We start from the raw sequence: 15,793 nt of genomic DNA, 5'->3' as shown, positions 1-15,793 counted from the left end.
AAGATGACAAACTTCAGGCATGAACAGAGAGCATTGTAAGGGAGGCATACCACACAATGTACGCATATATGAAAAACTGGCAGTGAGAAGATTATTTTCTGTCCTTCTGGGTAGTTATTCATTTAAATGTAATAAACTAGGTTTTTCCGGTTTTAGGACACATGCAATTGATCTCCCTCTAACTTGATTTTATTTGGTAAAGTAGGGCTATAAGGTTTGAATGACAAACACTGAACAGAGAGGTCCCACTGAGTTACTACTATTATTATTTTTGTTGTATGATGAGTGAAGACAAATAATGTGTTGGGCAGGAGTGGGTGATCCCTTGTCCTTGGTTGGCATATAACTCAAAGAGAAAAGATAAATTACAAAACAGAATAGTAACTTATACTTTTGCATTATATACTTAATATGTATATGATCTATTTAGCACTAAACTAAGAAAAGCAGTTATGAATGTAAACATTGCAACAAATAAATGGTGGAACTCTCAGTTTTTTATTAAAAAGTTACAATAAAACATTACTTTATTTTTAACTTTTTTTTACTAAATAGATTATAAACATTTTACTGTATCCAGAGCACTGAAAATTATCTTGTCAGTAAACCAGTTTGTCAATAGAGCAGATTATATATTACATATTTCAAAGATCAATTTCTACATACCTAATTTCACTGATTATAGCTTATAAAGTTTAAATTCAGTACTTAAGATGGATTCACCTCCAAACATTGAAAGAATGCCACAAGGCACTTGCTCACCAGTTTTAACTTTGAAGTGTCTATAACCTTCACAATAGCAATGGTTTTCTCTTTCTCCTTCATCATTTTCTTTTCCTTAAACTTGGAAATAGTAACCGGGAGAGCTGTGCAAAAACGTCTGCACGAAGATGAACTTTGGTTCTTCCTTGGACTTTAGGACTAATCTGGTCTAGATTGTGACTGACAAAGCTCGCTTGTTGATGTTATGCAGTCCTTTCAAGTTCCAACCAAACACAGGTGGTTGTTAATGTTTACTTGGCCCTCCTTTCTGGAATGATCTTGAACTATAAGAGTTTACTGAGATTGCCAAAAGTTATCAGCATTTACAGACACCTGAATGAAAAATACCTGTATATGATAAAAGGAATGAGTCATTATGCACACTAACTCTCTGAAAGAAAGAAAGGAAACTGAGACCATGGGTGGAAATTACAGGGAGACCTATCTAAACTCAGATGGCAAGCAATCATTCAGTGGGAATGTGGGAAAGGACGACTCAGCTGAGGTCTCTTCGGATCCCGAGGTTCTACAGTTCTCTGAAATGGCTTCCTTTGATGCCTTAGGCACAGCAAGGTGGGTGGGATTGTCATTCCATGTCACACAGGACTGGATTCAAACCCCTCCCCCGCCATTCGCTAACCCTATGAACTTGAATGAGTTACGGAGCTTCTCTAAGCCCCTGTAATCATATGTAAAATGATGGTAGGTAACTCTCTCTCTCTCTCTCTCTCTCTCTCTCTCTCTCCATTTCCATCTCCATCTCTATCTCATAGGTTTCTTGTGCTGATTAAATGCAATTTTTCACAAAAAACCTTTTGCACAATCCTTGTCACATAGCAATTTCCCATGGCATAGTAGCTATTATTATTGTTGTTATCCTCGTTGCTGCTGCTTTTTTTCCATTAAAAAATTCCTAAATAATAATATGTACTGGGAACAATTTTTTCAATATTACGTGTGAATTTCATAATGTGTATTTAGTATGTATTTGCTTAGCACCTATGATGTGCTAGGCGCTCTGCTAGGTACTGAACATAAAATAATGAGCAGGTCACTGCTCTAGGCTCCAGAAACACACCGGTGAACAAAACAGACAAAATCACTATCTTCAAGTAGTTTACATTCTAGGGATGGAAGCGCACAATACATAGGTAAACAAAATACTAAGGAAGATAATTTTTTTACTCAAGTGATAAACAGCAGAGAAAATTAAAACGAGATATTCATTTAGGGAGTAATGCGATGGTATCCTTTAGCTAGGGTGATTGTGGAAGGACCCTCTGACTAGGTGACAGCGCTTCTCTGAAGCATAAGGAGGCAGCCATGCAAAGATCTAGGACAAAAATATTCCAAGCCCAAAAAAGGAAGTTCAGTGGTCCTAAGATGATAATACATGTCATGTTCAAGGGAAATGCTGACTATGGTAAAGTGTCTACACTATACTGAGGATTTCAAGAAGTGAACAGAATGCTAAGCAAAGAGAAACAGGATCTGATTTTTGCTTTCTGAACATCATCCTCGCTGCTGGGTGAAGAACAGCTATATGGGAGAAAGGAGTAGCAGGGAAGTTATGTTGGAGTGTGTTTCTGAAGTTCAAGTTAGTGACAATGGTAGCCTGGATAAGTGTTTTAGTAGAGGAGCTGATAAGAAGCTGTGAGATGCAAGAAATCTCAGATGCTGATTGGAGGGGCCTATCGATAGATGTGGAGGTGCAGGAATAAGAGACAGAAGAGAAAAAGTGACTTGAAGTGATGGGATGAGCCAAAAGCAGGTGGCAGGGGCAACGTCTTCTTGTCACTCATATTAAGTTTGAGATACTGTTAGAAGCACAAAAGATATCAAATAAGCAGTAGGATAAATGGTGCTGGCATGTAGTGGAGAGATCAGGGTTGGAGATGGGTTGAGAAAATGGGCTGAAGTCTCAGCCTTAGGACACTTTAGCAATTAGACATCTCTTAGAGGAGAAAGAACCAGCAAAGTGGTGGAAAAAAACAAAATGGTGCCACAGAATTACAGACAGTACTTCAAGAAGGAGAGCATGGTCAGCCATGGAAAATACCACTGAGAAGCCAAGTCAGATGAGAATGAATAATTTACTACTGGCTTCAGCACTGGTTGGTTTAAGGACCCCTTTAGAATTGTGATAACAATAGGTCTAATGGAGAGTAGAGAATGAAAGGTGGGACAGTCATGGTGACAATGAAAGAGGTGAGGTATTTGGGGAAAGGGAGTCATGAAATGGTATGGCAGCCAGAGAAAATGTGTTCAGAGGGAGTTGTTTTGTTTGGTTTTAATTTCAGGGTGTCTTATTTTTAAAGACTAGTGTAATGCTGACATTATAATTCAGTAGATCAGAATATACTGATGATATAGGAGAAGGAGCTGTTATTTAGATAGAGAAAGTGCTTGAGAAGGTAAGACTGAGTGGGATCTAGGACAAAAGTAGTAGAGCGGGCTTTAGATTATGAACTGGGACAATTATTTTATTATTATAGAAGGGGTGACAGAGAAATTGAAAACATACAGGAGGTTTAGTAGAATTGATGATGCAATGCTAATGAGTAAGTTCTAATCAAACGCGTATATTTTCTCTGAAAAAGATTATGAAAGAGAAATCAGCTGAAAAATGGAAAATACACAGGGAATCATGCCAAAAAATGTATACACATTTTAAGAAAGGAAAGAACTGTTTTAAAATTGTAATACTCAATATATATTGATAACAAAAGATGAATACAAGTCATGTTTGACTTCTGCAATTACAAGAGGTGCTCAAAGTGGTTACCATCAACATAATTTTAACAGTTTTTTTTCCTTTCTTAAAATGTGTATGTATGTTTTTTGGCACCCTCTGTATATATGTAGTCTACTAAGATTTACTATAAAAATAGCCTTGGAGATAACTGTTTTTAATTATTCTCATAAGACAGAGGGAAGCAAAGTAAGGAGAGATTAAACAACTTGACCAATGTCTAGAGTAGAACGTGGGTTTAGCACCACGACCCCTGCCTCACTGCATGGCCCCATTATCACATGGTCTCTCAACATGTTAATTGTCTCACTCAACTTTTCGTTTCCTATAGTGAGAGTATTATGTTTTCCACAAAATAAGTATTGAATCAATATTTGGTCAATGAACTGCTTAGATCTAAAAATTATCAGTGATTGCTGATTGGTTAATGGCAGATGTTTCTTTATAATAAGATAGATAGGCCAGTAGTATCTACCTTTTTAAAAATACATTCTATATATCGAAAGCAAATCCCCAATAGTCACTGCCACCAATTTGCACTGAGTAAGCTATTCTATTCAGTTTCTACAAAACAAGTAAGATAATTGACAAAGAGGATGTTTCAATATACAGTTTCAATGAACTAAGTACCACATACAAGAGAAGATTGCAGAAAATTAATATCATTGCCTTATACCCAGAGTTGAACAGTGGTTAAGAAAACAGCATCCTCATTTTGTGAAATAATGTGAAACCAAAACAATAAAAACAAAAACAAAACAACAACAACAGAAACCTAGGTTTTAAACCTCATTTGACCTTTGTCAGATAATACTAGTATTAGTGACTGACTTGTTATAAAGTGGAGGTCCTGTATACCAGAGAACAGGAGGAAAGGAATGCTTCTCTCTTTAGAGAGTCTTTTTGGGAATTAATAAAGAAAAAGGGGTGCCTCCTGGAATTTAAGGCACGTGCCATTAATATAGCCCAGTCCATTGATTTACAGGTGAATAGCATCCACACAATGCAATATAGTTATAATTCACTTTCAGTAAATGAAATGTTTAAAGTAACAATTCAATCACAGTCTTTCATATTTTTTCTCATGTTTTCTAAAAGGTCTAAAACCATAAACAAATTAAATAATCCTTCAAAATGTATGGAAACAGCTTACACACTCTTTACAGATAACATTTTTAGTGATTAATAAGTGGACCATGAGAAAGCAACAGCAATAAAATAGGAGATAAGTAGCCATCCGTCCATTGCCTATTATTCCAGGAATTTATGCTGATTTCAACATACGCATCTGTCTATATGCCTTAAATAGGGTGAGGCCTAACTATCTTCTTTCAGTTCATCTTTAACTTCTGGTTATTGGCTCAGAAGTAAAGTTACATTTTTTTGTTGCTAATTATCTTTGTCTTACTTCTACAAGATGTAGAGCCTCTAAATCTAATAGCTGTTAGTCATGGTAAAATAAGCACAATTTAGTAATGAATTTATGAGGGTGTCTGATTATACGCTGTGCTTCAGACAAGAAATCTGCAGATTAAATCACTCATAGAAAATGCTGCAGAAGATGAGATATGTAATTAGATGGATGTTTATAGAGATGAGATAGATACATAGATACTAGATAGATAAAGGTAGTACAAGCCCTATTATCTATCTTCCTCAGTCATATTATATAATCTTTTTCCTAGACCAATAAATATTTTCTAATATTCATCTGTTACAGTGTGTGTTTCAACAGTGTAGAAGAAAACACCATTTACTAATTAAATGAATGTTTTTCATTATCAGAAGCTGTTATTTGTTTTAATCTGATTGACCTCCTCAGGTCTGGAAACACTTACTGTTCTTTGCATTAGCAGAGGAGAGTCTGTTCCTTCCTCTTTAAAACTTGATTCCATACCGATTATATCCTCTATAACGTCCTCCATCTAGCAAAATATAGTACACTTAGAATAATGTGTATAATGATAAAAGTTGTGCTTCATCCTGAATTCAGAGAGAAAAAGTTTAGTGATCACTAAAAGGTATTTTTTTAATATTTAAATTAAAGTTTTATATATATGTATATCAACTTTTAGAACTTAAAATGAAGTAACCCTGACACTCCTTGATCTATGTTGCTTTTTCTTGCTTTTGCTTCCACCATCTGGCAGGTTAGTCCCTTGGAAATCAGTGTTTATGATGAAGTACCTCCACAGCCCATATACGTAATACATAGAGAAATGACTTCATACAAACTTTTCTTTTACAATGTTTTGATTGCATCTTACAGGTTGATATCCAAATATCAGTGGTCGAACTTGAGCTGATTAGTCTACATGGATACAAACTGCATGGAAAGATCTAACTTTTCATAATGACCAACAATAATACTAGCAATAATAACAACAAAAATGTAATCATAGATGCCTCAAATAGGAACAAAAACACACACTTATATAGTGCAGGAGTTGTGCCTGGCCTGGTCTATGTGCTCTGCACACATCAGCTCATTTAATTTTCCCAATAATCCTACCAAATGCATATTACCATTATCCCCATTGGACATATAAGGAAACTGAGAGAAAAGGAACTTCAGTCACTTGTTCCTGAATACATAGCTGGAGAACGACAGAGGCAGAATCGAAATCCTGGAAGTCTGGCTCTATAGCTCTAATTTAAATCAGCTCTCTACATCTTTCTGAAATAGCCTCCCTCCCCTTCCCTTTAGCTGGAGATTTACAAAGCTTACACTTTTAAAATACCACAATTGCCACCAACCCATTGTCCTCTCTTTAGCTCTGTTCTCTCGCACCATGTTCTCTTTAGTCACATTTTAAAATACGAAGTAAGTGCAAAGAGGGTGAGAATGCTGAATTTATATAACTACACTACTCTGAATTTCCCATGAGGTGCAGAAATAACCAGGAGTAAAGTCTGGGAGATATATAAAAGTGTTTTAAGATTCTGTTAATGGGATCTTCTAAGCATAATGTCTGAGAACTTCAAGGAATCCAATGTTCGGAAACTTCTACTAAGATACTGCCAGAGGTCATATGTCAAAAAATCGAACACTACTCATATACAGAGGGTGTCAAAAACATGTATACACATTTTAAGAAAGGAAAAAACTCCATTAAAATTGTAATGCTCAATATATACCGATAACAAAAGATGAATACAAGTCATGTGTACACTTTTTTTTGGCACCCCTGGTATTAATTAAACAAAGATTTATTGAGCAATGTTTATTGCAACACCTTGTTTTGAGTGCTGGAGCTATAGAAGCAAACAGCATGGTCTCTGCCCTCAGGGAGGTCAAACTCTACAGAGTAAAGAGACAACAAACAGCTTAATAACAAAACAGTGGTCTGAATAAATTAAAGCAGGAAAAGGACAGAGCTTGATGGGAAGGAGGGTTATTTTAGAAAATGGTCAGAGAAGGATTTACTGATATTTGAACAGAAGAATGAATAACATGGGGGAGGGTAGTCCTTGGAAAGAAAGCAAAAAAATGAAAGGACCCTAAGTTAGGAACAAGCTCAGAGTGTTTGAGAAAGAGTGAGCAGGCAAATGGGAATGGAGCAGACTGAGCAAGGGCAAGAAAGGTTTCAGACGAAGTTGAAAGGTAGGCAAGGAACTTACATTGAAGAATCATCTAGGCCAGTGGTATCCTACAGAAATTCCTACAGTAATGGGAATGTCCTATATTTGGACTGTTTAATATAGTAGCAACTAACCACATAAGCCTACTGAGCCTTAAAATGTGGCTAGTGTAACTGAATTTTTAATTTCATTCAACTTTTAAAGATTGAATTGCATTTGAATTAATTTAAAATCAAATTTAAAGAGCCAATGTGGCTAGTGGGTACCATTCTCAAGAGCATAGGTCTAGGCTATTATCTGGACTTCAGAAGTTATTCCATGTGCATTGAGAGATCTTTCATTAAAGGATCTGGAATAGTAAATGTGCATGTTTTGTTCCTTTTGATTATTCTAGCCTCTGAAAGTTTTACAACATATTGTTACTAAATTCAAATATTCATTTCATGATATTTCTTTTACTCACTTTCCACCAGTAAGTGAACAGCAAATTTGTTCTGAACAGATGTGAAGATCTGAACAAAGAAGGATGCTAAAAACAATTTATGGTAAATGTTTTTCTTTGAAACTTCTGGTACCGGTAGTTTCAGTAAAAATTACGCATAAGTCATTCATCCTTCTTTTTCTTTTTTCTGGAAGCCTACTTTATAAATGACCGAGTCTCTTGCATCTCTAGTTTTTTCCTCCTGCATATGAACGTGCTTAGGTTTCTTGTATTCCAGAGGAAATCTTTCTTTCCGACATGTGAAAGTTCATTCTCCTTAGAGGCTCTGTTTTTGCTCTGTTTTTGTCTTTAACACCTCTCTCCATTATTTCTTTAGTCATGTAGGTGGATATCTTTTAATTACACCTATATGACTATATTTTTCCTTAATTGATTAAAGACTTTGGTTCTTCCATTATCCTGTATTGATTTAAAGATCTAAAATCCAATATAAAACTTTGTAGCTTCCAAGAATCTTCATAATTAATCACCTTGGAATCAAGTTGCTATTTTTAAAGAGACAACAAATACAACATTTATATCAGATGAAACAGAATTAAAAGTTAGACAAAAGCAAAAATGACAAATCAGCAGAATAAGCATTCTCAAAGTGATAAATGGAGATAATGAAATACAAAGAAATAACAAATTATTTTGACTACAATTAAAGTAAAGAAATAGGCATGGAAAGAATAAGGCTCAAGGATAAAGGAAAACATTTGTTAAGATTTGACAGAGTTAAAAATAAAGGTCTACAAAAGACCAAGAGTCAGGCTTTTCAGCAACACTAGGAGCAAGAAGACAATGGGATAATATGTGAAGTATTAAAGGTAAAGACTTTTGAACCTAAACATTTACTTACAACCAATAAAATATCCTATTAGCATGTAGGTGAGGTAATATACTTCTTAAGTATAAAACCTCAGAAGTTTTAAGGCAATAAGTCCTTTTAAATCCATTCTTTCAGGACATACTCCAGTCACATGATAAATAAAACTATGAAATCGATACAAAATACAAGAAGGAGTAACAATAAAACTTTTGTTGTCTAAATAACAATACAGGAGGATAGGGGAGAACAAAAGGAAATGAGACTATATTCAGGTAAATTTTACTTTAGGGTATGACATAGATATTTTCAAACAATTATATACATATTGTGTGTGTGTGTGTGTGTGTGTGTGTGTGTGTGTGTGTTTTAAAACATTAGGAATAATGAGAGCGAGAGACTTAACCTGTCCAATGGTGGATAGAAAAAAAAAGGCAAATAAGGAACCAAAGTATAGTAATTTTAAAAACATTAAAAAAGATAACTATTAAATCTTAGCAGTAAACTAATTAAAAGAATGTAAATTAGTTAACATACTGATCAATAAATTATTTCCTAAATTGGATTTTAAAAAGATACTCTATAGTTTGTCTATAAGAGCTACATTCAAAATAAAAAAAATACAGAAAGGTGAAAACTTCTACCACAAACATGACCAAAAGGAAAGTCACCGTAGCAATTTTGCTATTATGCCATATACAATTCAACGTAAAATTTTAAAGGAAAAATAACACCAAATGATCATGAATGCATATGCACCTAAAAAGTGCCTACAGTAACTGTCAGAATTCCATGTAAAACTAAATCAATAATTATGTATGAATATTTTATCTCACCACTGTTGAAATTACAAATCTGAATTTGGCCTTCTCTTCACCTATTCTCTAGGCCATACCTTTGGTCTTGTCATCTAAATTGTTCTATTTGTGAAATCTTAAATTCCATTATCTCACTCATCAAATACAAACTTCTTTTCAGATCCATTCTAGACTGTGTGACAGATCAACTGAAAACTTTTCATTTTATGAATCTCTATGCATGTGCCCTATTATCTTTCTCCCCAACTGTCCCAAACATCCCAGGAGTTCAATACCTCCACCTCCTGCTAACTCTAATTCAAAGTGGAGTGGTTTCTGCCCAACATCCTATTACCCAAATTCCTTTTCTTATTATTTTATTTTTTCAATTACAGTTGACACTCAATGTTATTTTATATTAGTTTCAGGTAAACCACATAGTTGCTAGACATTTGTATAATTTACAAAGTGATCCCCCGACTAGTCTAGTACCCACTGGGCACTATACATAGTTATTACCTTATTATTGACTATTCCCTATGCTTTACTTTAGATCCCATTGACTATCTTGTAACTACCAACTCATACTTCATAATCCCTTCACCTTTTTAACCCAGGCTCCCAAACCCTCCCCTATCCAACAATCATCAATTTGTTCTACATATATGGGTCTGTTTTTGTTTTGTTTCATTTATTTTGTTCTTTAGAATCCACAATAAGTAAAGTCATATAGCATTTGTCTTTCTCTGTCTGACTTATTTCACGTAACGTAATACCCTCTAGGTCCATCCACATTGTTGCAAATGGTAAGATTTCATCTTTACTTACAGCTGAGTAATATTCTAGTGTATATATTTTACCACCTCTTCTTCATCCAAACATCTATTGATGGGCACTTGGGTTGTGTTCATATCTTGGCTATTGTAAACAGGGCTGCAATGAACATAGGGGTGCATATAGATTTTTTTGCTTTTAGTGTTTTGGGTTTCTTCAGATAAATACCCAGAAGTGGAATTGCTGGGCCATTAAGTAGTTCTGTTTTTAACTTTTTGAAGAAACTCCATACTGTTTCCCATAGTGGCTGCACTATTTGTGATCCCACCAACAATGCACAAGTGTTCCCCTTTGTCCACACTTGTTGTTTGTTGATTTATTGATGATGGCCATTCTCACAGGTGTGAGATGGCATCTCATTGTGGTTTTAATTTGCATTTATCTGATGATTAGTGATATTGAACATCTTTTCGTATGACTATTGGCCATCTGTATGTCCTCTTTGGAAAAATGTCTATTCAGGTCCTCTGCCCATTTTTTAATCGGCTTGTTTGAGGGATTTTTTTGGGGGGTGTGGGAGGGGGGTTGGTGTTGAGTTATATGAGATCTTTATAAATTTTAGATATTAACCACTATTGGATGCATCATTGGTGAATATCTTCTCCCATTCAGTAGGTTGTCTTTTCGTTTTGTTGGTTGTTTCCTTTGCTGTGCAAAAACTTTGTGTAGTCCCATTTCTTTATTATTTCTTTTGTTTTCCTTGTCCAAGGAGATATATCAGAAAAAAAATATATTGCTAAGGGCAATGTCAGAGACTTTAATGTCTATGTTTTCTTCTACGACTTTTATGGTTTTGGTTCTTATAGTTAAGCCTTTAATTGATTTTGAGTTTATTCTTACATATGGTGTAGGTAGGTGGTCCAGTTTCATTTTTTTGCATTTATCTCTCCAGTTTTCCAAACACCTCTTATTAAATAGACTGTCTTTACTCCATTGTATATTTTTGCCTCCTTTATCATAGATTAATTAACCATGTAAGTGTGGGTGTATTTCTGGGCTTTCTATTCTGTTCCATTGACCTATGTGTCTGTTTTTAATGCCAGCACCATGCTGTTTTGATTACTATAGCCTTATAGTATAGTTTGATTTCAGATCGTAAGATAGCTTCAATTTGGCTCTTCTCTCTAGAGATTGTTGTGGCTATTCAGCAATAAATTTTAGGATCCATATAATTTTAGGATTATTTGTTCCATTTTTGGGAAAATGCTATTTGTATTTTAATAGGGATTGCACTGAACCTATAGATTGCCTTGAGCAGTACAGACATTTTAACAACTTTAAATTATCCTATCCATGAACATGGTATATGCTTCCATTATTTGTATCTCCAATGTCTTATAATTTTCTGAGTATAAGTCTTTTACTCCTTGGTTAAATTTATTCCTAATATTTGTGTTTTTTTGGATGCAATTATCAGTGGGATTGTTTTCTTAATTTCACTTTCTAATAGCTCATTATTGATGTAAAAAAATGCCACCAATTTCTGAATATCAATTTTGTATCCTGCTCCTTTACTGAATTCATTGATCAGGTCTAATAGTTTTTGGTGGAATCTTTAGGGTTCTCTCTATATAATATCATGCCATCTGCTAATAATGATATCTTTAATGTTTCCTTTCCATGTTGGATGCCTTTTATTTCTTTTTGTTGCCTGAATGCTCTGACTAGGACTTCCAATTTTATGTTGAATAAAAGTGGTGAAAGTGGACATCCTTGTCTTGTGCCTGATCTTGAGGAAAATGCTTTTAGTTTTTCACCATTAAGTATCATTTTAGCCGTGGGTTTGTCATATATGACCTTTGTTATGTTGAGGTATGTTCCCTCTGTTCTTACTTTGCTGAGATTTTTAATCATAAATGGATATTGGATTTTGTCAAACACTTTTTCTGCATTTATTGATATGTTCGTATGATTTTTTTATCCTTCATTTTGTTTATGTGGTGTATCACTTTGATTTGCAGTTTTGAAACAACCTTGCATCCCAAGAATGAATCCCACTTAATCATGGTGTAGAATCCTTTTAATGTATTGATGAATTCAGTTTGCTAGTATTTTGTCAAGGAATTTTGCATTGATATTCATCAGGGATATCGGCCTACAACTTTTTTTTTTTTTGCCTCATTTTCAAATCAGGGTAATTGTATCCTTGTAATAGGAGCTTCGGAGCTTCCCCTCCTCCTGAGTTTTTTTTAAATAGTTTGAGAAGGGTAAGTGTTAATTCTTTGAATTTGGTAAATTGAATTTGGTAAAATTCACCTGTAAATCCATCTAGTCCAGGACTTTTGTTTGTTGAATTTTGATTACTGATTCAATTTTGTTCGCAGTAATAAATCTGTTCTGATTTTCTGATTCTTCTTGACTTAATCTTGGAAAGTTGTATGTTTCTAGGAATTTATCAATTTATTCCAGATTGTCCAATTTGTTGATATATAATTGTTCTTGTTAGTTTTCTTATAATACTTTGTATTTCTGTGGTGTCAGTTGTCACATCTCTTTTATTTCTAATTTTATTTATTTGGTTCTCTCTCTTTCTCTGACTCTGGTTAAAGATTTACCAATTTTGTTTATTTCATCATAGAATCAGCTTTTGTTTTCATTGATATTTTGTAGTGTTTTTTTAGACTCTATTTCATTTATTTCCACTCTGATCTTTATTATTTCCTTCCTTCTACTCACTTTGGACTTTGTTTGCTGCCCTTTTTCTACTTCCTTTAAGTGTAAGATTAGATTCTTTCAGATTTCTCTTGTTTCCTCAGGTAGGCCTCTATTGCTGTGAATTTTCCTCTTAGGTCTGCTTTCTATGTGTCCCATGGATTTGGGGTTGTTGTGTTTTCATTATAATTTGTCTCAAGGTATCTTTTGATTTCTTCCTTAATCTTATTGTTAATCCATTCATTGTTTAATAACGTGTTATTTAGCCTGCATGTATTTGTGTGTTTCTCATTTTTTTTCTTGTAATTGATTTATTGCTTCATACCTTAGTGGTCAAAGAAGATGTCTGGTCTGATTTCAGTCTTCTTAAATTCATCGAGACTTGTTTTTTGGCCTAACGTGTTTAGGTCACATGTGTCATGTGAACTTGAAGAGAATGTATATTCTGCTGCTTTAGGGTGAAATGCTCTAAAAATATCAATTAAATCTCTCTGATCTAAAGTATCATTTAAGGCTAATGTTTCCATGTTCATTTCCTGTCTGGAAGATCTATCCCTTGATGTCAATAGGGTGTTGAATTCCCCTACTATAACTGTATTACTGTTGATCCCTCTCTTTATGTTGGTCAACATTTGCTTTATGTATGTAGGTGCTCCTATGTTGGGTGCTTAAATGTTTACAAGGGTTATATCCCCTGTTGGGTTGAGTCCTTTTATTATTAAAAAATCTCCTTCTTTGTTTCTTATACAGCCCTTGTTTTAAAGATTATTTTGTCTGACATAAGTATTGCTACTCCAGCTTTTTTTCATTTCCATTTGCATGAAATATCCTTTACCGTTCCTTTACTTTCAGTCTCTGTGTGTCTTTAGATCTGAAGTGGGTTTCTTGTAGACTGCATATGTATGGGTCTTGTTTTCTTATCCACTAAGCTACGCAATGTCTTTGATTGGAGCATTTAATCCATTTGCATTTAAAGAAATTGTTGATAGATATGTAGTTTTTGTGATTTTATTATTCATAATTGTGTTCTTTCCCCCACCCTTCTTCTTCTTAAATGAGACTTTTTAACATTTCTTGTAATACTGGCTTGGTGGTGATGAATTCCTTTACCTTTTCTTGCTTGAGAAGCACTCTATTTCACTTTCAGTTTTAAATAATAGCCTTGCTGGGTATAGTACTCTTGGTTGTAGGTCCTTAGTTTTCATCACTGAATATTTCTTGCCAAACCCTTCTGGCCTGCAAAGTTTCTGTTGAGAAATCAGGTCACAGTCTTATGGGATCTCCTTTATAGGTAACTAATTGCCTTTCTCTTGCTGCTTTTAAGATTTTTTTGTCTTTAAACTTTGGCATTTTTATTATGATGTATTTTGGTGTGGGCCTCTTTGGGTTCATCTTATTTGGGACTCTCTGCACTTTTTGGACTTGTATACCTGTTTCCTTCACCAGGTTAGAGAAATTTTCAGTTATTATTTCTTCGAATAGGTTCTTAATCGCTTGTTCTCTCTCTTCTCCTTCCAGTGCCCCTATAGTATGAATGTTGGTACACTTGACATTATCCCAGAGACCCTTTAAACTATTCTTATTTTTTTGAATTCTTTTTTCTCTTTGTTGTTCTGATTGTTTTCTGTCACCTTGTCTTCCAAATTGCTGATTAGATCCTGTGGTTTAATCTGCTGTTGACTTCATCTAACATATCCTTTATTTCAGTTATTGTATACTTCACTTCTGACTGGTTCTTTTTTATGCTTTCTATGTCTTTTTTAATGTTTACTATCTCTTTGTTGAAGTTCTCACTAAGTTCCTTAAACATTCTCATAACCATTGTATTGAACTCTGTATCTGCCTGGTTGGTTGGTTGGTTGGTTGTCTCCATTTCATTTAGTTTGTTTTCTGGAGTTTTCTCTTGTTCTTCTTTGGGGACTTATTTCTTTGTTTCATCATTTTGCCCTGCATTTCTGTGTTTATTATTATTTATTAGGTAGATATACTACATCTCTGAATCTTTGCTGGGTGGCCTTATATAATAGGTGTACTGTGGGTTGTGTGTGCTCTCCTGTTGTAGTTGAGCCTTGATTGTTGTTGGCATTTCAGTTGGTGGGATTGACCCTCAGGTTGACTGGCTGTGAAAAATGACCACCCCCACATCATAGGAGCTTCTGCGTGGGGGCTGACTCCACAGAGCTAGATTCACTCTGTGGGGTTCTGGTGCCTGCTGAGATCACCCTTTGGGTGTGTGCTTGTGAGGCTAATCGGGTGATGCTCTGTTGTGATCTGTAGCCAGCCTCCAGGTGTGTTGGTTCTGGAGAATCTTGGGAGCAACTTCTGTGCAGGCCAAAGTCAGTTGTTGCCTGTCACTGACCCAGGACTGCCTGATGGGAGCTATAAAGTAATGCATGGTTGGTCACTGCCTGCTCTGGACCTGTGAACTGAGGCCAATTGCCACCAGTACTGGGGCTGGGGCAGCTCGGTGAAAGGCCCAGGTGACCCTGAGGCCTGCTCCTGCCTGCCAGCTCTTCATAAGTCTCAGCCACAAAAAGAGTCCTAGGGTGGTACACAAGTTGGATAAAGCAAGGTTTCAGGGAGTCACCAGGTTGGGGCAAGTGGTGTTCACCAGGTTTTTGCAGACTCGGGTTTAGCAGTAATGCTGAGCCTGGGCCACGCCACAAAATAGAGCACACTGAGGCCAGCCACCACCCACCTGAGGCCCACAAACCCCAAAGAGGAGTACAGCATGGGCCAGGGTTGCCTGCCTACTGCCAAAAGTGCTTCCAGAGATGCTCAAGTTTAGTGGGTCAGGTTCCCAGGGAGGTAGCTGGGTGAAGCGGCCAGATTTCACCAAGCCAGTGAAGATTCAGATTTGGCCATGTGAGTGGAGGGTCAACAAAGGAAAGATGGTGTCCACCTGTAGTCTGCACAGGAGAAGAGCTCGACACAGGAATAATGGCTGCTATCCCTTCAGCCTTCGTTAAGTAGCCATATAACTCAGTCTTTCCCTGTATGTCTCTGGTGCCTCCCAAGCTACATCCCTCTGCTGGAGCTCAGGTTGTGTTCCTGGGAGTGGGAGACTCTTAAATCTCACTCAGACAGAATACACCTTGATCATT

The 15,793-nt window shown here is 35.7% G+C and overlaps 1 protein-coding gene across 4 annotated transcripts in view; it reads right to left on the bottom strand.

Moving 5' to 3' along the window:
* TFEC (transcription factor EC) overlaps nucleotides 1-15,793 on the bottom strand; it is a 191,632-nt gene that overhangs the window by 29,994 nt on the left and 145,845 nt on the right. For 2 of the 4 annotated variants that reach the window (XM_019743198.2, XM_019743199.2), the window contains one exon: nucleotides 5,353-5,439. The exons of 1 other annotated variant lie outside the window; for it this stretch is intronic. In XM_019743198.2, coding sequence (XP_019598757.2) covers nucleotides 5,353-5,439 — 87 coding nt within the window. Of the gene's footprint in view, nucleotides 1-762; nucleotides 997-5,352; nucleotides 5,440-15,793 lie in introns of those variants that run through there. One more of the 4 variants, XM_074315690.1, reaches the window with a different exon arrangement.

This window comes from Rhinolophus sinicus, linkage group LG11 (genome assembly GCF_036562045.2).
Source record: "Rhinolophus sinicus isolate RSC01 linkage group LG11, ASM3656204v1, whole genome shotgun sequence".
NCBI lineage: Eukaryota > Metazoa > Chordata > Mammalia > Chiroptera > Rhinolophidae > Rhinolophus > Rhinolophus sinicus.
This window is presented reverse-complemented; position numbering and strand designations above follow the sequence as displayed.